General features: G+C 45.7%; 1 protein-coding gene, 1 long non-coding RNA gene and 1 other non-coding gene across 3 annotated transcripts in view; 2 read left to right on the forward strand and 1 right to left on the reverse strand.

Annotated features, from left to right (window-relative positions):
- Positions 1–21,700, reverse strand: part of ANKRD13A (ankyrin repeat domain 13A) — a 33,005-nt gene extending 11,305 nt beyond the window's left edge. Inside the window, exons 1-6 of the mRNA XM_040443576.1 lie at positions 21,424–21,700; positions 10,675–10,807; positions 9,723–9,847; positions 6,277–6,322; positions 4,982–5,125; positions 3,676–3,865 (exon numbers count right to left, since the gene is read on the reverse strand). Of these exons, the coding sequence (XP_040299510.1) occupies positions 3,676–3,865; positions 4,982–5,125; positions 6,277–6,322; positions 9,723–9,847; positions 10,675–10,807; positions 21,424–21,519 (734 nt within the window). The 5' untranslated portion in view covers positions 21,520–21,700. The remainder of the gene's footprint in view (positions 1–3,675; positions 3,866–4,981; positions 5,126–6,276; positions 6,323–9,722; positions 9,848–10,674; positions 10,808–21,423) is intronic.
- LOC121010171 (uncharacterized) lies at positions 1,994–3,036 on the forward strand. Its single transcript, XR_005781030.1, has 2 exons — positions 1,994–2,179; positions 2,317–3,036. It is a non-coding gene; the product is annotated as an uncharacterized LOC121010171 (long non-coding RNA).
- On the forward strand, positions 4,408–4,469 carry LOC121010498 (U7 small nuclear RNA). Its single transcript, XR_005781207.1, has one exon. It is a non-coding gene; the product is annotated as a U7 small nuclear RNA (small nuclear RNA).
- Positions 21,701–21,906: the final 206 nt, after the last annotated feature.

Here is a 21,906-nt window from a genome sequence, read left to right on the forward strand (position 1 = left end):
AGTAGCCCCACCCCCTCCCACTGTTACTAATCAGCTCGCCTCACCCCTGGCATAGAAAGCCTCTATTCTTGGCGTCTTTACAAAAACTGCCAGCACAGGCGACAAAGGTGGTGACATTGACTGGACAGCTGTCCTAAAGAAATGAGTGAAGATGACCAGCGTCCAAGGGCTTGCCACGAGGTGGTATCTGGGTCAGAGCATTTATCCGGATCACCTTAACTGTGGGTATGGACATCAGTGGCTCTGTCCCCATGAGCAGCCGCATCTCAACTGAGGAATTCTTAGAACAACGAGGCACAGACCATCCTGCTCCTCAGGAGAGAGCGGGTGGGGCAGGAACTCCTCACTGTGGCAAGCTGCTTGGAGAAGCCATTAATGCCTACGAAATGGCTTGGGAGTCGCACGTTTTACCAGGTTTGGTGCAGCAGGGGAAAGGATGTTAAAAGCAGTTTTCCGGCCCAGACAATGACTCCAGGTCTGTAGGACTGCTGTTAAAGTAGCCTAGCATCCCAGCAGCAACGACAGCACTGCTAAAGTGCCTGAAAACCCAGTTATTCGACTCAACATACTCCTGGGGAAAAATGCATTTAGGAACCAAGAGCAGCCAAGAGGTTCTGGTTCTTTTTCAAAGCAGCGCGTCCTGGGAAATACTACCACTCACAGGGAAGCCCTGACAAGCCTGGTCTGCCCTTTTGTCTAGGACATCACATCCTAGCTCCACTGTGACTGCTGCACTTGGCCCTGCGTAGGACAACTGCCTGCCTTCCACCCGGACCCCAGAGGAAACTGGGGACATCACGCAGGAAGCTCCGGGAGCCAGCAGATTAGCCAGCTCACAAAGATCCATGTAATTTGCGTCTCGTGTTTCCAGTTTCATTAGTCCAGACAGGGCATACAGAGTTTTATGTGTATGTTACAGCTCATCAGAGAAAGGAAGGACCAGGGCTTTAATTTTCCAAGTAGTTGTCCACAATTAGTGCAGCATGACCCACGGAGGGAGAGAGGGAAACCCCAAAGGGATTACACCAAATGCTAGCTTATCTCCACTTTACACTTCAGAAACAAAACCGCAATCCTGGGGGCGGGGGGCAGGGTCCACACTGATTAACAAACCAGAGTCCCCTCTTAGCTTCAATAATTGAAAATTAAGATCGTCCTCTTATAGTTAACAAAGTCAGTCCTCGGTTCCTTGCCTTTCACCTAGTCACTTGATATTCTGGCCTGGGAAAGGACTGCTTTCTGGCACACGGTCTGCCGAGGTACCAAAGGATGACTCCATCTGCCCCACTTCATCCCGTGAGCATGCTGGGGAGACGGAGCCGCCCCCCTCTCCCTGGAGACCACTAGGCTGCTCACTCCTTTGCATCCGCTCAACTGGCAATCCTGGCTGCTCTGCCTCCTTTTCCATCCCCACGCTGACAGCTTGGTTATTAAATTCGGCATCCTATTTTAAGCCCAAAATTCTAATAACTCCTCAACCCTTGATTAACTTTATGCACAGAGGCATCTGAAGATGACAGGGCAAGACCCAGCTCCCCCTCTGCATTTTTACCTCTGCCCTTCTCCGCTGAGGCTGCCACACCAAAAGCCGCTGAGCAAGCCCTGTGGCTTGGAGGCTGCTATGCAATTCAGAGAGAGGCTCTGAGGGCAGCAGAGAATGTTCTGTTTTAGGTTGCCAGAGCATACTCTTTCAGAGAAGAGAAAAACCCAGACTGCAGCCAGAGGGGACATACTGGCAGGCCAAAAACTCATGCAGGAAGCAAGCATCAAGCTCTCAGCAACAGACCAGAAGAAAGAAATGGATGAAAACGACTCTCCTAAGAGAGCACACCTTCCGAAGTCAATCAAGCGCATGCTCCCACCTCCAGTAAGAAGGAGGTGTGCACTTTCTCTACCAGCAAATCTCACACTCAAGTGGCTCAAACCCTTGCTCGATGCATAAGCAGCTCACTGACTGCATATACTGAGTTCTGAGCACCACAGAAAAAAAGCAGCTGTTTTCCAGAAATCGTCTCTCAGAGACCCACTGTCAGTTGCCAAAGGAGGTTAACCCGAACCGTCTGAAGAACTAGTGACCATACAAATCCCAGAGGTGCCTCAGCCCTCAGTAAAAATGGGAACTGCCACCGTTTCCCATTTGCCCTTCGTGGGGTAGCCGCCAGTAATTGGCACACGCTTTGTAAGTTACATGTCAGAACAGTGACTCTAGCAACTCTGCCGATGACCCAGAGGGAACGGCGGCTCTCCTCACGGCATCGTAGAGTCGTGGGGGCTTTAGCAACATCATCTCGAGATTCACTCCTTTCTTTCTTTCAGGTAAGGAAGCAGAAACGTGGAGAGACAGAGCCACCTTCCCAAAGCTACATGGTTACTTAGCAGCCCTGCCAATGGCATTCAGTCCTTCCAACTTCCACCTCCGCAGCCGGGCCGTGGCACTGAGGACGGGCCCCGCTATTTCCCAGCTTTACGAACAGAGCCCTTTGCTGCAGGGGCCCTCCCTGTCTACAGAGGTGTGTGCCGAAGCCTGTAGAAGTCTTCCCGAGATGCTACCAGGTAAAGCCACGGCCCATTCCTGACAGACAGCCGTCACCTGGCAAGGCTGGGGTGCCAGGAGACTGGTGATGGGGGACTGAGCCTGCCTCCCAGGGCTACCGCTGCCAACACAGCAGCAGTACTGGGACACCACGTGGGCTGGCATTTGGCTTTCTCTTCTACTGCTAACAGATGCCCTAATTCCACAGCTCCATCTAAATCAGAAGAAAAAGGGCATTTGAGTCTTATGTTTGACTCAGCAGAAAAGTTTGTCTCACTAACATATTTTATGGAAACAAAGAAGAAAAGAAAAAGAAAAAAAAAGGAGAGTTAGTATATTCATTAAGAGTAAAGAAAGCCTAGATCCAGGACAATATGTGTCCACGTGAGCTCAGGTTATGCTGCTTTGGTTTACAGAGAGCTGGATGTGACATCCTAGGCAAACACTCAGGGCTCTTACAGATTCCCTCAGCTCAGTGCGTTCTGTGGGGAAATCACTCAGGCTAATAGCTCTGACAGCTTCCGCTTCCCTTACATTCCGAACCTCTTCATGCCTCTGCGGGGCTCAGAGGCAGATGACCAGAGACAGTGTTCTCATCCAGGTGAACCAAGGCACAAACCTCTCCAGACGCTTCTTCTGGTGGAGTCTGGAATAGAACTGCAATCCCTCCAGACTCTTGGCTCTAAACTATTAGGCCTCACAGGGGAAGAGAACCACATTTAACTATATGGTAAGTGTGGATCTGACTAGTATCAGTACAACCACAATCAATACTGGGTCAATTCTAGCTTCCAGAGACTCGCAAAGCTCCATGGTCTGGGACTAGGGGGTCTTGTGGGTCCCCAAACACCAAAACAAAAATAAAATTCAAGTAAAATCCATTAGAAAGGGCCCATAAAAGAGTATGAAGATGTTTCTCCAAGACTTAACCAACGTTAATGTCTATAAAATGATCTATGAAAGAGGATGTCGGCTATGGCTTCTTTCTGGTTAGAACAGAGAGCAACTTGAAAATCCACTAGTGCTTATTATGCCATATTAGAGAAATCCCAATCCACCCATAATTTCCAATTCATATCTACATGCCACCAAAGATGGCAGTAAAGGGATCGGACATTAAAATGCAGAACCTAAATGCGTACCTTTCAAAAGCAATATTTTTAGTATCGAGGCTGGTGTTAATGACTGGGCTCGTGAGCCGTCTCTCAACTTCCCTACTTTTTGGCTTCATCAAGTCCAGGGTGAGGCGCTCCATTTCTTGGGACAGGTCAAAGTGCTCGGTGGTGACCACCCTGTCATCATGGTTGACTTCCATCAGCTCCGCCCGGTTGTCTGTTAATGGAAACAAGAGCGTAACTAAGGGCCATGCCAGCAAGATGCAAAAACAAGGAAGCCTCAAAAGTTAAAATGCATTGTCTTTCACATTTGCCCCCCACCAAGGGCCACCTACCAGATAAGACCTGAAGACTATGATTACTGACCACCTACTTACATGGGGATTATCCGGCCAGTTTGCCACAACCCACAGGAGGCTCGGGGCCGTCTTCCCCAAAGTTGCAGACATTTACAACAATATGCATTATTTGTTAGCAATACATCTGTGTACTTTTTAAAATATACCATTTACACAATTAACATAAATCATTTATGCACAACATTGGGCTGGCAATGCCACTTTTCTCACCCTCTGATAGGAGGATCATGCCTGCTTACAGAGGCGATATATATGTGCTGCCGAAGCGAGCACTACAGAGGGGATATAAAGAGATACGAGACAGAGTCTCAAATTCTGGGCTCAGGAATGTGGGACATTCCAAATGGTGACAGTGTTTGGTGGTAAATGATAGGGGCTAGAGAATGAACAGAACTATCCAAAGTGTTACAGCTCCTTTAGAATTTGTCTAGCAGGCTTTCCGGTCCTTACCAGAAGACCCCTTAAAAAAACAAACAAACAAACAAACAAACAAACAAAACCCCAGAGAAACAGAGAGAGAGAGAGAGAGAGAGAGAGAGAGAGAGAACTATCCAAAAAAGAAATAGAGGAATTGAGAGTTGAATAATTAACAAGAATAACCAACAAAAACAAAAAACACAAAACACATGCCCCAGACAGTATCAGATAAGGTATAGGAATCCAAACACATTTTGATGCTTAAAAATCACTCTTGTCGGGGTGCCTGGGTAGCTCAGTCAGTTAAGCGTCTGACTTCAGCTCAGGTCATGATCCCATGGTTTGTGGGTTCGAGCCCTGTGTCTGGCTCTGTGCTGACAGCTAAGAGCCTGGAGCCTGCTTCGGATTCTGTGTCTCCCTCTCTCCCTTTCTCTGCCCCTCCCCTGCTCAAGCTCTGTTTCTCTCTCTCTCAAAAAGTAAATAAACAAAAAAAAATTAAAAATCACTCTGTCACTTAGTGTGAACAGTGATTATGAAAACTGAATAGAATCACTCACCTTCTCCCTTAAATATAAAACTGCGCCTCCCTCTTATCCAGCTCATGTTCTCAAATCCCAGCAACGTGATATCCACACGCAGTTTGGCACCACTTTTCCAAATGCGACAGACATCATTCGGGCATATTCTGGAAACCAAGGGCACTGGAGAAGAGAAGTGTACTACTGAGGAAAAACTTGAGGGCCAAGCAGAGCACACAGGCCCAAGGAATCAGGATTCCAGCTTTAATAATAAAAAGACAGGAGCGGCACGCATGACGGTGACCGTCAGAACTGGGTGTGGCTCCCCCCGCTTACAATAGGGAAGCCACTTTTCAAAACTAAAAATGGACCTTTTGTTCTGTAGCTCTTTATGGAGGTGCAGATGTGTCTTTGTCCAGACACGTGAATTTCCCAAGGACATCCCCGATCCCAACACGGACCTGTCTTTTTGACCATCATCAGGGCTACCGAATGTGTCCATCTGGCCTTCTTGCTCACATATGCTGCTCCTACGTCGCTGTGCCCTAACACACTGGCATATCCGCCCCTCAAAATATCAAACCTAAAATATCTGAAAAATGCAGATATTTGCATGAGAGAAGAACTTGTAAGTTTTCCAGAAGAACCTGAAGTTCTCTTCTTTCCCATACTTTTTTACTTCATTTAAATGTTTCATTACGAATGTGACTTCTTGCCTGGAAGGGAAGTCAGAGTGAAATGGCTGGCAGCCTGGGAGTTAGGAGCTGTTATTAACTGATCTACAAAGAATAAAAGTGGAACATCTATGAAAATTACTGTCAGTCACTTTGCCTTACATAAGATTTTGGAGCAATACATCCACTTTGTGAAAAATCAAGCTATTCCAACATCCATCTCCTCCTCTTCTTTCTAATAACAAGTTTAAAAGAAGCAAGTTGAACCACATAAGGAAATGAGTAATAAATTACGGTAAATCTTCTTGCTAAAATTGTAGGCATTTAAAGTGACATCTTAAAAAACTAATAATATGGACAAGTGTCTCCTATTAAGTGACAAAAAGTGGAGAAAAAACTGTCTCTATATTATATTTACAGATACTTGGGAGAAAAATCTCTGTGCGTAGGGGCAAAAACGAGAAGGAAAACATCCAAAGCATTAACAGCTTAAGTTGTGCTTCAGTGAGACTATAGGTGATGGTTTTTCTTTATTTTTTTACTATGCATTTCTTAGACTTAAAAATATATACACATTAAAATCTTAGAAAGGAAAAATAAACTTCTATTCAGGGTCAATACATCTGGAAACAAATAAATTTTAAGCCCAGAGCCACTCACCCCAGCTGGTGAATTCCCATTTCATCTGCACATAGAAATCCGGAGCCTGAAGGACAAAGGTTTAAAGTAAATGACCCTTGGCGCCATAAACTAAATGCAAACATGGTAAGGGTTAATGAGGTTTTAGAGGGAGGGGAGGAGAGAACAGAGAAAATAAGAAGAAACATAAAATGCAAACCCATCAAAAATAAGTGCTTATTTTATACACAGGCTGATATTTTACCTCGATATAAAATATGTCTAGACAGTCAATAAAGTTAACTGAAGGCAACAAGGTTAGAGGGGGATAAAATCAAATCTGATTTAGGACAGTCTGGTTCCTAACAGTAGCAGAAAGATGAGCCTGGAAGATGGGCTTACGCACTGCCAGGCAGTGTGGGTAACAGACTGTCCTGGGCAGTGAGAAAGGAATGTCAAGTCCGTCTATTCTACAGGGAACTTGACTGTAAAAGTTTGTGTGCTGGCAAGTGCTTCATATTCACTGGACCTCGAAACCAGAAGAGGCTGCCAGACATCACTTCCCCAGGAAATTGATTTTCCCTCCAGTTAAGAGACTTCTGCCTCATTTTCCTCTTAAACTTTTAGTACTTGGCTTTATAAAATTTTACACCACCAGAGCAGCCCTGTTTAGGATGACTTTCTGACCTACCATGAATTCTGTAATTTTCTTTTAATGTTTATTTATTTTTGACATAGAAAGAGTGTGCACACATAGGGGGTTAGGGGGTTGGGGTGAGGAGGAGGAGGAGAGAGAAAGGAAGACAGAGAATCCAAAGCAGGTTTGGTCAGCACAGAGCCCGATGTGGGGCTCGAACCCACCAATGAGATCATGACCTGAGCCAAAGTCGGATGCTCAACCAACTGAGCCACCCAGGCGCCCCTGACCTGCCAGGAATTTTTACAGAAGGTTCTTGGAGAGCTCTTAAGAAGTCCAGCAGCTACCATCCAAGAAGAGAAATGCTAGAAATCCCAGATGTTGTTCTGTTCCTTCCCACCCCCGTGGTTTGTCACAGTTTTTACAGGACAGGACAGGAAGGGCAAGGATCTAGCCTAGAGTAAAACCAGAATTCCAGTGATGGGCAAAGGCCCTCTGAGGGGCAGCACACAAGAAAAGGTGGGCTTGTTTTAAGGAGACTGTTGAAAGACAAAATGTCAACCACAGCATCTGGTGCCACTGAGCACACAGGTCATTCACAGGCTGTCTACACCTTCAAGCAGAGAGCACAGTACAATGCAGTTTACTGCTATGGATCAATACAGGTAAGAAAAGAAAGTCCTTTACACTGAATTTTTTAAAAGAGGGTGAGTCCACATTAAGTCATTTGCTGTTTTGCTGAGTGGGCAGATGTGTTTTTAGTTCCTCCTCCGGTACGTTAGATAAGAAAACAATAAACCCACTTGGTCTTTGCACACCAGACACAACTGTTTAAAAACAATGCATACACCCATTTCGTATTTCATGGAAGGATTCATGCAGCCCATGAAAAAGGAGTATCTCTAGGAATGCTTTTGCTTGAGTGTCATACAAATATGTCTTTAAAAAAGAGTGCTCACAGCAAAGGAAACAATCAGTAAAACTAAAAGGCAACCAACAGAATGGGAGAAGATATTTGCAAACAACACATAAGACAAAGGGTTAGTATCCAAAATCTATAGAGAACTTATCAAACTCAACACCCGAAAAACAAATAATCCAGTGAAGAAATGGGCAAAAGATATGAATAGACACTTCTCCAAAGAAGACATCCAGATGGCCCAACTGAAACATGAAAAAATGCTCAATGTCACTCATCATCAGGGAAATACAAACCAAAACCATGAGATACCACCTCACACCTGTCAGAATGGCTAACGTTAACAACTCAGGCAACAACAGATGTTGGTGGGGATGCAGAGAAAGAGGATCTCTTTTGCACTGCGAACTGGTGGGAATGCAAACTGGTGCAGCCACTGTGGAAAAACAGTGTGGAGGTTCCTCAAAAAACTAAAAATAGAACTACCCTACAACCCAGCAATTGCACTACTAGGTATTTATCCAAGGGATACAGGTATGCTGTTTCAAAGGGGCACGTGCACCCCCATGTTTATAGCAGCACTATCAACAATAGCCAAAGTATGCAAAGAGCCCAAATGTCCATCGATGGATGAATGGATAAAGAAGATGTGGTACATATATGCAATGGAGTATTACTCGGCAATCAAAAAGAATGAAATCTTGCCATTTGCAACTACATGGATGGAACTGGAGGGTATTATGCTAAGTGAAATTAGTCAGTCAGAGAAAGACAAAAATCATATGACTTCACTCATATGAGGACTTTAAGAGACAAAACAGGGGAACATAAGGAAAAGGAAACAAAAATAATATAAAAACAGGAAGGGGGACACAACAGAAGAGACTCATAAATATGGAGAACAAACTGAGGGTTCCTGGAGGGGTTGTGGGAAGGGGGATGGGCTAAACGGGTAAGGGGCATTAAGGAATTTACTCCGGAAATCATTGTTGCAGTATATGCTAACTAATTTGGATGTAAATTTTAAAAAATTTAAATTAAAAAAAAAAAAAAAAAAAAAGAGTGCTCAGATAACGGGCAGTGATTGGCTTACTCATTGCAAAACTGTTCCTTTCCTCAACAGAGCTGTTAATTTTTCTCAAGAAATACGTTGACTAAAGCTGTGCAGCGGACTTATCTGGCAAATACCTTTGGAGATATTTTGGGAAGCTCACTCATGTGCTTAAATGGAGAATAAATGACAGGAAGATTGAGGCACAGGTCCTTTCTTGTCTCCTGTTGCCCTGAGAATATTGCACAACTGACTCCTAAGAACGTTGCTGCAGGTAACAAAGACTGTCTGAAAAATGGCAGCCGTCATGCAAAATGGTCGATGAGCCTGGAGGCAAACTGCTATAAAAATGACCCTCGAGTATCACAGAGCCCATAAACCTTAATTCACAGATAACGGTCATTACTGGCCAAAAGCCATTGGGCTGTCAACAAACGAAGCCAACAGATTTGAAGTCAAAAAATGCTAATGGCTGGAGTCAACAGGTGTGGCAAGGAGAAGGTGCACACAGACATCGGAGCTCACGGGCCCTGGAAACCCCAGTACAGTAACCAATGCTCATCACAATTTCCTCAAGATAACCTGTGCTCAGAAGGCCACTGTTAAGAAGACGAGCACCCGGACAAATTAGTTGATGTATATTTGTCTTAAGCTATCATGTTTAAGTAGCACTTAAAAGGGTAGGTCTAGTGACCCAGAAACGTAATTTGTGAAAGACCTCGTACATTTAGTAGAAAAGCAACAATACTATTTGGTATTAAACAGAGCATGTTTATGACTGAAAAACTCTCATGAAGGTACACGTGGATGTCCAATTGTGTCTCCGGCTACGCTGTCAGCAATTGACCCACATCATGGCATCGTCAGATTTTTACGGATACCTCGAGAATCTTCTGAAGCAGTTCAGGCACCCCTTCCAGGGCCATGGACGTGTTGTGGTAGTCCCGGTGCTGCAGAACGGCGCACACCATCTCGGGGTCACCAGTGCTCACAGCCTCGTGTAAAACTGGAAACCAAAATGGTGAAACGTCATCGCCCCGTAGTCTCATGCTCTCTGACAAATTCCTCAGCCAGTCTGAAAAGAATCTACAGATCAAAGACTAACATTTTCTTCAGAGACACAGAGGCTACAGTCCCACCTCACTTTTATGACCATGGCTGCTTATAGCCAGCTCTTAACAGTGAAAAGAAAATACAGCACTCGTAGCCTCTTGATCAAACCAACTTCGATCCTCCCCCCACACCCCCTTTCTTCCCACTGGTTCTGAAATCCCGCGTGTCTTCAGAGAGCTGAGCTGGCTTTATCTGTGTGATCGCACAACTGTGGTCACGTGGGGATCGGGCAGGTAGGGCTTATGCATCTCCTTGTTCAGCCAACATAAAATCACTCTGACCGACAGTATCATAGATAGCTTGCAGTCAAGTGAAATGCCAGGGTTTCATTGGAAAAAGCTACTTTTAGCCATACTTTCTTTTTGATTTTGCCTATGCTGACAGATTCACTGGAGTTAACATCACATTCCTCAGAGGGAGTCCGGCCTCCATACTCGTGTATGGTACAAGGGTTTGTACTCAGAGCTGCTTTCTGGATAGGAGTCACCCTCTACTGAGGGCTTCTGGCCCAGGACACAATTCTGACCATCGTGCTGCAGGCCAGCCAGCAAGCCTCCAAAGCCCTCATCAACTCACCCCGGTCCCTGGTCCCAAGAGAGAAAGAGTCTTAAGGTAAAGATAACCTGAGGACAATTATAATTGGGACTGGCCTTTATTCAGTTTGGTTTCAGATGAAGGCAAAACAAAAGGTTTTCAATTTGATTTTAAAAGTATACTTGCCTGTCCATCCCTCACGATTTTCTTTTGTAACATCTGCTTTATGTCGGAGCAAGACTCTAGCAGATTCCAAATGTCCCAGAGAAACAGCAAGGTGCAGTAAGGTTCGACCTCGTGGATCCAGAGCCTCCACATTCTGTGAAGTAAACACTAGTGTTTACAGGATCGTATACTGTATATTATATCAAAACATGGAAATGTGTTTAAGAGATAAAATTTAGTATAAAAATCGGGGCGCCTGCGTGGCTCGGTCAGTAAGTGTCCGACTCTTGATTTCAGCTCAGGTCATGATCTCACAGTTCGTGAGTTCAAGTCCCGGGTCAGACTCTGAGCTGGCAGTGCAGAGCCTGCTTGGGATTCTCTCTCCCCCTCTCTCTGCCCCTCCTGCTCACGCTCTCTCTCAAAATAAATAAATAAGCTTAAAAATTTTTAATTTAGTATAAAAATAGAAAATAGTATTTACACATTAACTACAGAAATATGTAGGAAAATGAATGCTTGCACATGGGCGTGGTTGAAATATTAATTTGGCTATAAATAAAGATGATAACTACTGAGTTCCTTTTTCTATAAAGTTAAATGCCTAATAAATAAACGTTGGCTATAACCTCAGATAATGAAACACATCTTTTGCTCTCAACGGCACTCAAAGTAAGACTAAGTAAAGGCTAGGAGCTTTCATGAAATGCAGCCACCCTCTGACACAGAACATGGGGGATTTCTCAAGCATATGTCAGCACTCAGGTCTAGAACAGGAAGTGTAGGACTTCAAGCAAAACTGAAAGTTCAGAAGATAATTTGGGTCAGAATAAAATTACATTCTCTAGCTGGGTTCCCACCAAAACGCCACTCTCATTACTCTGAATGGATTTCCAAGCGCCCTAACGTAGCAGCATCCACGGGTCCTGTGACACACATGACCTGCCAGGCGTGTATGTGGACATATTTATAGGTAAATGTGAGAACAAGCACATGCCGTTTTGGTCCATTTCCCCTTGAAGGTTTTCTTCCCCGTGCCAGACACAGCGGTTTGGCTTTCGCTCTTTATGCCTATTCCGGCCCGCCCTCTGCCACCTGCGTTGGGTGGCCAGAGCCAAGTGGCAGTTTCTCTGGCGGGAGCTCAGTCTGAACGCTGAATGCTGCCTTCCAAAGATGACACTGAACGTTCTTCCAAGGACACAGTGAACTGCCATGGGACTTTTGGGATATAAAAGTGCCATCTACTTCTTAGAAGATGTGCTTTCTCTTGATTTAAGATGCCGGTTGCTACGCAGCCTCCACAGATACCCAGAACATGCCACGTACTGGCCATAGGGGAGGAAGGCAAACAGAGCGAGGCAACTGCTGTCCACCAGCTACTGAACTTCCCTGCTTTGCTAATTGCATCATGGCCACTCTGCAGTGAAGACAGGAACTGTTATCGAGGAATAACAGCAGTGGCGGAAGGCATTCTGCTGAGCGAACACACGTCCTCCTGGACCAATCCCAGGCCTCGGTGTTCTCTCAGGCACTGGAATACCAACACATCTCCTGGCATGGGGCCCAGGGCACCTCCCAGGATTCCCTGGCTTTTCCCAAGGGTATGGCTTGTCTATCTCACCAAAGACTGAGAATTCCAAAGGGCCAGATCCAAGTCTTATATTTCTTAGCTTCCTCCACCACCCTAGTCTCTACTCTGCAGTAAATCATTGTTTTTAAAAAAGTAATACAGCTAAGACTTTTAACTGAGTTGAAGTTTAGCAGGAAAGAAATAATTAGCAAATTCATTATTTCCTTACACGTCTGTTATATAGACTGTTTTCTCACCGAACAAGTTCAGTCTACAGGAAAGGTGTTGGGTTTAGGATACGGCCTGACAGACAGGAAATGCTTAACAATATTTATCACAGAAATGGGGAAATTCTACCTAATGCAGGTCACACCCCAGAACAAAACTAACATCTCAGACTAAGGATTGACACCCAAGCTCCTGGGCAACCACTAGATATGATGTGTAAAATCAAAGCCAAATACACTAAGTTGTTGGCTCTTTCCTATTTCGAACCACAGGTAAAACCACATGTATGAGATGGACAGCAGCACATTGTGTATTTTGCTAATTGTAGCTCTGAAGGGCCTCGTGTAAGGAAAGAAGAATACTATATCATGGTGACTGTTATTAAAAACAGTGGATCACTGTGCCAGGGGCACCTGGGTGGGCTCAGTCGATGAAGCATCCAACTCTTGATTTCAGCTCAGGTCATGAACCCACGGTTCGTGGGTTCGAGCCTCGTGCCTGGCTCTGCAATGACAGTGTGGAGACTGCTTGAGATTCTCTCTCTCTCTCTCTCTTTCTCTCTCTCTCTCTCTTTCTCTCTCTCTCTCTCTTTCTCTGCCCCTCCCTGACTCATGCTCTCTTTCTCCTTCAAAATAAATAAACTTTGAAGTTTTTTTTTTTTAAACAGTGGATGATTAAAGTAGAAATTAGCAAAACAGGATAGCAAATCAATACACAAAAATCAACAAAACCAAAAATTGGTTCTTGGTAAATATCAACAAAATTGACAAACTTTCAGCTAGTTTGACCAAGGAATGAAAGAGAAAAGACTCCAGTTACTGAAAGGAGGAATGAAAGAGGGGATATCACTACCAACTCTACAGAAACACAAAATATTTAAAAGGAATACTATGAACAACTGTATGCCAACTGAGTAACAGAACTTAAATGAAAGGCACATATTCCTAGACAGATACAAACTAGCAAAACTGACTGAAGAAAAAACAGAAAATCTTAACAATTTCTAACAAGTGACTGAATCAGTAATTTTTAAACTTCCCAGGAAAAAAAGTCTCAGGCCCAGATCACTTCACTGGTGGATTCTACCAAACATTCAAAGAATTAATATCAATTCTTCACAAACTCTTCCAAAAAAATGGAAGATAAAGGAAAACTTCCCACCTCACTGTACGAGCCCAGTATTATCCTGACGACAAACGCATCACAAAAAAAGAAAACCACAGCCCACTACCTCTGACATAGATGCAAAATCCTCAACAATATATTAGCAAAACAAATTTAGCAACACATAAAAAGAGCTGTTCAACACCAGGACCAAGTGAGATTTATCCTGAATGCAAAGGTGGATTAACATCTGATGATTAGTGTAATATATCATATCAATAGAATAAGATAAAATAAAAAACGCATTATCATCTCAGTAGATGCATGTGAATGTGCTCTGAAATACTAACCTTCAAAGATGATGGTATTAGAAGTGGGGCCTCTGGGAGGTGCTTAGGTCATGAGGGTGGGGCCCTCATGAGTGGAATTAGTGTCTTAGCAAAAGAGACCCCAGAGACCTTGCCAGCCCCCCTCCCACCATGTGAGGACACAGTGAGAAAGCTACTGCTAGGAACCAGGAAGAGAGCCCTCTCCAGCCACCACACCTAATCTGCTGCACCATTTTCTTGGACTTAGAGCCTCCTGAACTGTAAGAAATTAATTCCCATTGTTTATAAACTATGCCGTCTATGGTATTTTGTTACAGCAGCCCAAACAAGACTAAGCTCTAAACTGATCATAAGCCCAGGGCACCTGGCTGGCTCAGGCAGTTAAGCATCTGACTCTTCAGCTCAGGTCATGATCTCACGGTTCGTGAGCACACAGCCTGCTTGGGATTCTCTTTCTCTCCCTCTCTCTCTGCCTCTCCCCGGCTGGCGTTTGCTTGCTCACTCTCTCTCTCTCTCACTCTCTCTCAAAATAAATAAATAAACTTAAAAAAAAAAATAAATTGAAGGGCGCCTGAGTGGCTCAGTTGGTTAAGTGTCAAACTTCAGCTCAGGTCTTGATCTGGCAGTTCATGAGTTCAAGCCCTACATGGGGCTTTGTGCTGACAGCTCAGAGCCTGGACCCTGCTTCACATTCTGTGTTTCCCTCACTCTCTGCGTCTCCCCAGCTCATGCTCTGTCTCTCTCTCTTTCTCAAAAATAAATAAAGATTAAAAAAGTTAAATTAAAAAAATAAGTTGATCATAAACCCAAATGTAAGAGCTAAAACAACAGAAGTCTTAGAAGAAAAATAGGAGTATGTCTTTGTGACCTTGGGTTAGGTAAAATCTAATCAGACACAAAACCAAAAGCATAAGAGACCAAAGAAAATACAGACAAGCTGCACTTCACCAGAATTGAACACTTTTGTACCTCACATGATATCATAAAAAAGGTAAAAACAAAAAACAAATAAAACATTCCACAGAATGGGAAAATAGTTTCAAGTCATTTATCTGATAAGGGGCTAGTATCCAGAATATATGAAGAACCTTAACTTCTCAAGAATAAAAAAGACAAATAACCCAATGTTTAAATGAAAATAGAATTGGAATAGACATTTCTTCAAAGAAGATATGCCAGTGCAAAGAAGTACGTGAAAAGAGATTCAATTTCACTAACCACTAGGGGAATGTCCATCAAAACTGCAGTTAGGTAGCACTGCACACCCACTAGGATGACTGCAGTCATAAAGACTAGCAAGTGTTGACATGAACGTGGAGCAACTGGAACCCTCATCCACTGCTGGTGGGAATGTAAAATGGGTGCAGCCAATTTGGAAAAACAATTGGCAGTTCCTCAAAATGTCAAATATAGGGGCAGCAGGGTGGCTCAGTTGGTTAATCACCCCATTTCAGCTCAGGTCATGATCTCGCAGCTCGTGAATTTGAGCCCCGCGTTGGACTCTGCGCTGACAGCTCCAGACCCTGGAGCCTGCGTCAGACTCTGTGTCCTCTCCATCTCTCTCTGCCCCTCTCCTGATCTCTCTTTCTCTCTCAAAAATAAACAAACGTTAAAAAAATTTTTACTAAAAAAAAAAATAAATAACTCAAGTGTGGGTTAAAAAAAAAAAGTCAAACATAGAGTGACCATATGACCCCATAATTCCTCTCATATTTACCCAATAAAAACACACTCATATGAAAACTTATACACAAATGTGCATAGCAGCATTATTCGTATAGCCAAATAGTGGCGGGGGGAACAAAAATATCCATCAGCTGGTAAATGGATAAACAAAATGTGGTACACGCAGACAATGGAATATTATTCGGCCATAGAAAAGAATGAAGTACTGATAAATACCACACGTGGATGAACCTCCAAAACGTGCTACATGAAAGAAGCCAGACACAAAAGGCCACATACTGTATGATTCCATTTGTAGGAAGCATCCAGAATAGGCAATCTATAGAGGCACCAAGTAGATTCGAGGTCGCCTGGGGCTGAAGAAGTTGAGGGGAAATCGGGAGTGATTCAGGGGGATGGGGTTTCTTTTTGGGGTAATGAAGATGTTCTGGAATTTGATAGTGGTGATGGTGACACAACTCAGTTCATATACTAAAAACCACTGAATGATACACTTTAATGGGTGAATTATATCTCAACAAAGATGTTTAAACAAAAACCCACGTAAAAAAAAAATCCTACATATGTATGTGCTTTATGTAATACGTACAACTAACCTATTATCTATATACTGTTTAACGAATTGCTTAATTTCGGTTGGACTTCAGTTTGCTCCCTTGTAAACTGGGAACAATAAAAAACACCTACCTTACAGAGTTCTTACAAGAGTTAGGGCACAATACTTAACCCCGTAGAAGCACTAAGAATTAGCTCTTATTATCATACACCCACATATGGAGTTTCATATAAGCTGAAACTTTCTCCCTAACAGGGATCTGTTCAAATTTCATTACAGTTAATATAAGGGTCTCCAACCAACGACATTAGCTCGGTGGGCGAGAGCTTTTGGAATTAAACTGGAATTCACATTGGAAGCTGATCACTTTGGTTTTTCCTTTAGCTTTCTTCAATCATGAACTGTACCAAATTAAAAATGCTCACCTCTTTAAATTATAACAGTTCCCCCAAAGAGGAACAGGAATGAGAGTTCTGCACATCTCCTTCCTATGTGCTAATTTAAGCCCACTAACTTTGCTTGCTCCAAGCCTTGTTTACATCCTGCCGCCCTCCGGAGGCAGGAAGAGGCCAAGCTTTGAGTGTAGGCTGCAGAGCCAGATGACAGGCCCGCTTCCAGGCCCTGACCGGCCTCAGGTGAATTTCTCAAACCTTCTGGGCCTCCCCACCACACCTAGCACCTCGCATGAAGCAAGTGCTTCATAAACTTTCACTGTGACCTCTTGCAGGGCCTCCGGGAAGAGGAAATGGTATCCATGGGTGTAATTCCCTCCGGTGAGCCTGAGCCCCCAGGGCCACGGGAGAGCACCCGAGAGCAGGCTAGCTCTTCATCTTGGATGCCTGGCTCCTGGCAGGATGCCAGCCAACAGGCGCCAACCTGAATGTGCACCCAGTGCCCGACTTGGCCTGCCGTAGACTGGGGCGAGAACCCCGGGGTGGCTCCCTGTTCAGCTCTGAGTACTGCTGCTGCCTAGAACATCCTCTTCCTCTTGCCCTGATGGTGGTGGGCTTTCACCTGCTGGCTTCCTAACTGGGGGCTGGCCCTCGAGTTGGGCCTCATCTGCCACCCTCCACCCTACTGGGTCCTGGGTACCCCCCCCCCCACCCCACCACACATATAAGGTACATTGCTGACCTTTACATATGTCCCCGTTAAGTGTTCGCTCATTCTCCCAGCATCTGTAAGAAGGCCGGAGATGTTTCACAGACCTCTCTACCTAAATGACAAACATCATAACCATGACACAAATCATCTCCACTGCACAACTTCAAGGCCCCACTGAATATTAAAGACCAGAGAGCTGATGCGTTAAGAGGCACTTAATAAAGTGCTTCTGCTGAGCCAACATGGAAAGCCTAAAACTACTGCAGAGTTGGCAAACTCCACACTCCAGCTTGCAGCAAGACCTCGGGGTGGGGGCTGACTCACACACACTCACAAACGTGCCTGTCCTCTTCCTCTGGATGAACTTGATTCTTTCTGTGCTGCTGCTCTTAGAACAAAACACAATTCTTACAGCCACCCGTGTGCCTGCTTCAAGTCTCACTCGTGGGATGGAAGGAATGAAGGACCGGCCAGCAGAGGCTTTCTGGCAAACGAAATGCCAAGTGAAACAGCTGCTTGTACTGCTGGGCGACAGGAACTTTTTGTTTTTAATTATGCACCCAGTATAGGTTCCTTGCAGAAAAACTGGAGCATACAGAAAAGAAACAGAATCACAGCAGCAATGATGACACAGGAGGTTACTCCCATTTACTATGTGGCCGCACTCTCCGATCTGTTCTCTGCCTTATTGTCCACAACCGTGAAATGGAGGTACTTTTATGGAAAGAAGTAGAATGGAGTCCACACCCTGGTGCAGCCACTGGCTAAGCATGCAACTGAGCCTCTCCACCTCATCTGGTCTCCTTATCTGTAAAACGGGGATCGTGATAGCATTCACTCCAGGGGATTCGGTGTGAGAATCAAATCTAAAAGTGCATATAAAGCACTTTGCCACAGTGCCTGGCAAAAGAGTAGGCTTGCAGTGCTACTCTCCCTGTTTTTACAGATGAAACAATCCAGCAAGGGTGAATAACTAGCCCAGGCTCACAACGTAATCAGCATTTAACAGAACTGCCTTTAAGTCACAGAAGTAGGAAGCTGTTGCATCATCAAGAGATCTTGACAAGTAAGAAAGCAACGAAGCATCTCCTGTCACATATTTTAATGATGGCCACGTTCAACTTTTTTTTTTTTTTAATTTTTTTTTTCAATGTTTTTTATTTATTTTTGGGACAGAGAGAGACAGAGCATGAACGGGGGAGGGGCAGAGAGAGAGGGAGACACAGAATCGGAAACAGGGTCCAGGCTCCGAGCCATCAGCCCAGAGCCTGACGCGGGGCTCGAACTCACGGACCGTGAGATCGTGACCTGGCTGAAGTCGGACGCTTAACCGACTGCGCCACCCAGGCGCCCCCACGTTCAACTTCTTAACCCTGAACCGGTTACATAATTTGCAGGGCCTAGCAGAAAATGAACACGCAAGGCTCCTTTTCCAAAAAAAAAAAAATAATGAGGAATTTCATGACAGTGACAGCAGAGCATTAAACCAAGCACAGGCCCTTGCTGACCACAGGTAGCACACACACCCTTGAAGCCAGCCAGCCCCATCTCGACCCCTTCAATGGCCAAGTTTCAGGACTGAGATTAGATGATGTGGTCATGACAGTCAAGCTTTCAGGGGGAAGATGTTCTTTATGAATACACTTAACTACCTCTTTTTTTTTTTAATTTTTTTTTCAACGTTTATTTATTTTTGGGACAGAGAGAGACAGAGCATGAACGGGGGAGGGGCAGAGAGAGAGGGAGACACAGAATCGGAAACAGGCTCCAGGCTCTGAGCCATCAGCCCAGAGCCTGACGCGGGGCTTGAACTCCCGGACCGCGAGATCATGACCTGGTTGAAGTGGGACGCTTAACCGACTGCGCCACCCAGGCGCCCCTACACTTAACTACCTCTTATCCAGAGGAAACTGGTATACTGGGAAATGGTCTACAGTGATAACCGGTAACAGAGGCAAAACCAAATAATTAGCAAGAATGAGTATTGTTCCTTTGACTCCCTTGACAGTACAAGTTCACTCCAGGAAAATCTGCTGCAAAATTATAATTCTCTCATCACGAATGTGCTTAACATTTCTCAAGGGAAGAAGCACAGAGAACTTTCAATGGACATTTTTTTTTTTTTACACAGCTTACAGAATGAGGAGATAACTATGCCACATTTTTTTAACTGTTTATTTATTTTTGAGAGAGAGACACACACAGAGCATGAGCGGGGGAACGGCACAGAGAGAGGGAGACGCAGAATCCAAAGCAGGCTCCAAGCTCTGAGCGGCCAGCACAGAGCCCAATGCAGGGCTCGAGCTCATGAACCTGAGCCGAAGTCAGCCGCTCAACCAACTGAGCCACTCGGGTGCCCCTGCCACATTTTAGACTATAACCGAGACTGTGTTCTTATCAAACAAGTTTTTCTATAGAGAAAAACTGCCCTGCACTCAAACTCTTTTCTTCATCTCCAATGAATAGAAAGCCTGCTGTTTTCAGGAATCAGTGTTGAAAAAGTATGTGGTTTAATGATGATGATGAAATTGTCTAGCAAAAGGGAGCTTAGTTCTAGGACTTTCTTTGTACTTTATCTCACTATTTCACAAGAAACTGGGGGTAGCCCCAATACTGAGGAAGTGCAGATGCAAAACACAGCAGGATTGCCTGGGTCATTTTTCTTTTCTTTTTTTTTTTTTTTTTTCAACGTTTTTTATTTATTTTTGGGACAGAGAGAGACAGAGCATGAGCGGGGGAGGGGCAGAGAGAGAGGGGGAGGGGCAGAGAGAGAGGGAGACACAGAATCGGAAACAGGCTCCAGGCTCCGAGCCATCAGCCCAGAGCCCGACGCGGGGCTCGAACTCCCGGACCGCGAGATCGTGACCTGGCTGAAGTCGGGCGCCTAACCGACTGCGCCACCCAGGCGCCCCGTCTGGGTCATTTTTCAACTGTCCAAGGTGAGACACTTTCAGCTGAGAGCAAAGTGATGGAGGATTCCCTCTGGGCCACGTCCAGTAACAGAAAGGGAATTAAATCACAGGTATACCAGGACACCTAATGGTGAGTCATTTACTCTGGGGGCATGATCTAATTAAGACCAATGACTCTTCCAATAAAAGTTTATTCTGTCTGGACAGAGGGTTTAAATGAAAAAAGAGCAACTTTTGACTTCCAGTGGGTGCTCAACAGATTTTTTTAAGCAACACACTGGATAAAATTAAGTCAACAAGAGTTACACCAAAGTACAAATCCTTACCCTAACTGCTAAGTACCTGAGCTTGTAACTTGACTGCACCAATAACTCCCAGAATTGTTGAGGTGCCTTTAACATCCGGGTTCTTCAAGCAAAACACTACTGACATTTTGGGCCAGATAATTCTGTTGCGGGGAGCTGTCCTGTGCAGCGTAGGACGGTGGGCAGCGCCCTTGATCCCTACCTCTAAGATCCCAGTAGCTCCCATTCCCTACTTGTAACACAAAAATGTCTCCATGCATTACCATTGGGAGTCGGGAGGTGCGTGTTCAAATCACCTCCAATTGAGAACCACTGCTTTAAAGAGAAGGCAATAAATAAAAGACGAGGAATCAAAGCACTTTAGGACCAGAAAGGATTTTAAGAACCCCGTGCACCAGAGATTCTCAAACTTTGGTGTGTATCATCAGCCTCCCTGGGCCAGCGAGGGAACGTGCCTTGCCCAAGGTCACAGGGCGAGTTAGAACCTGGGACTCCAAACCCCAACCAAGCCCTTTCATACAAAAAGGGTTGGGAGGAGGGGGGTGGGGGAGAGCGGTGCGTGCTGCTCTCACCTCTTTGGGAGAGGCAGTGGAGCCTAATTTGTTAAGACCGTGCACTCTGGAGCCAGTGGGCCGGAGTTAAAATCTCGACTTGGTATTTGTTAGGTGGGCGACCTTACGCAAGGCACAGAACCTCTGAGAGCCTCAGTTTCCTTCTATGGCAAATGTAATAAAGGTACCTACCTCCTAGGACTGTTGGAAAGGCAGTATAGATGGTTTATAAAGCCCTTGGCACAGGGCCTGGCACACAGTAAGCACTCCGATACACGTCCTACTATTACTGTCCCACGACTGCAGAGGTGAAGAAGGGGTCTGCGGGGCCCCGAAGGCAGAGGGCTAGAGATGGGCTCAGGGGCTCGAAGCGACCCCTGACTCCCCCCCACCCCTCACCGAGGGCGGACCCCCGCCCCGCCCCTCACCTGGCCCCGCAGCTCCTTCTCCAGCTGCCGGTAGTCGTTGTTCCAGACCAGGAGGTGCAAGGGGAAGTGGCCGCTGTTGTCGCGGGTCGAGGACATGGCGAGAAGGCCGCAGCCGGGCCCTCACCGCCCGCTTGACAAGCCTCAGCCTCGGCGGGGTCTCCGGTGCCCGCCCGGCGGCCGGCGAGAGAGAGAGAGAGAGAAAAAACGCAGCAAGCGAGTGGCACGGTACGCCGCGGGGCGGCCTACGGGCCGGGTGCGGGGTGCGCGGGAGTTCGGGGGTCGCGGGCCGGGTCGGGGACGGGGGTCGGCCGCGCCCACCCCGCGCCCCGCCGCGCTCCCGCCCGCGCTGACAGCTCCCGAACCGACTTCTGCGGGCCGAACTGCCCCAAACAGGGAAGTGCGCGGGGCGAACCACCGCACACCGAGGCGGGGGGAGGCGAGGCCAGCCACCCGGCCCTTGGTCGGCCCGATCCCCCCTACCCC

This window comes from Herpailurus yagouaroundi, unplaced genomic scaffold (genome assembly GCF_014898765.1).
Source record: "Herpailurus yagouaroundi ecotype Mexico unplaced genomic scaffold, PumYag 191, whole genome shotgun sequence".
NCBI classification, from domain to species: Eukaryota; Metazoa; Chordata; class Mammalia; order Carnivora; family Felidae; genus Herpailurus; species Herpailurus yagouaroundi.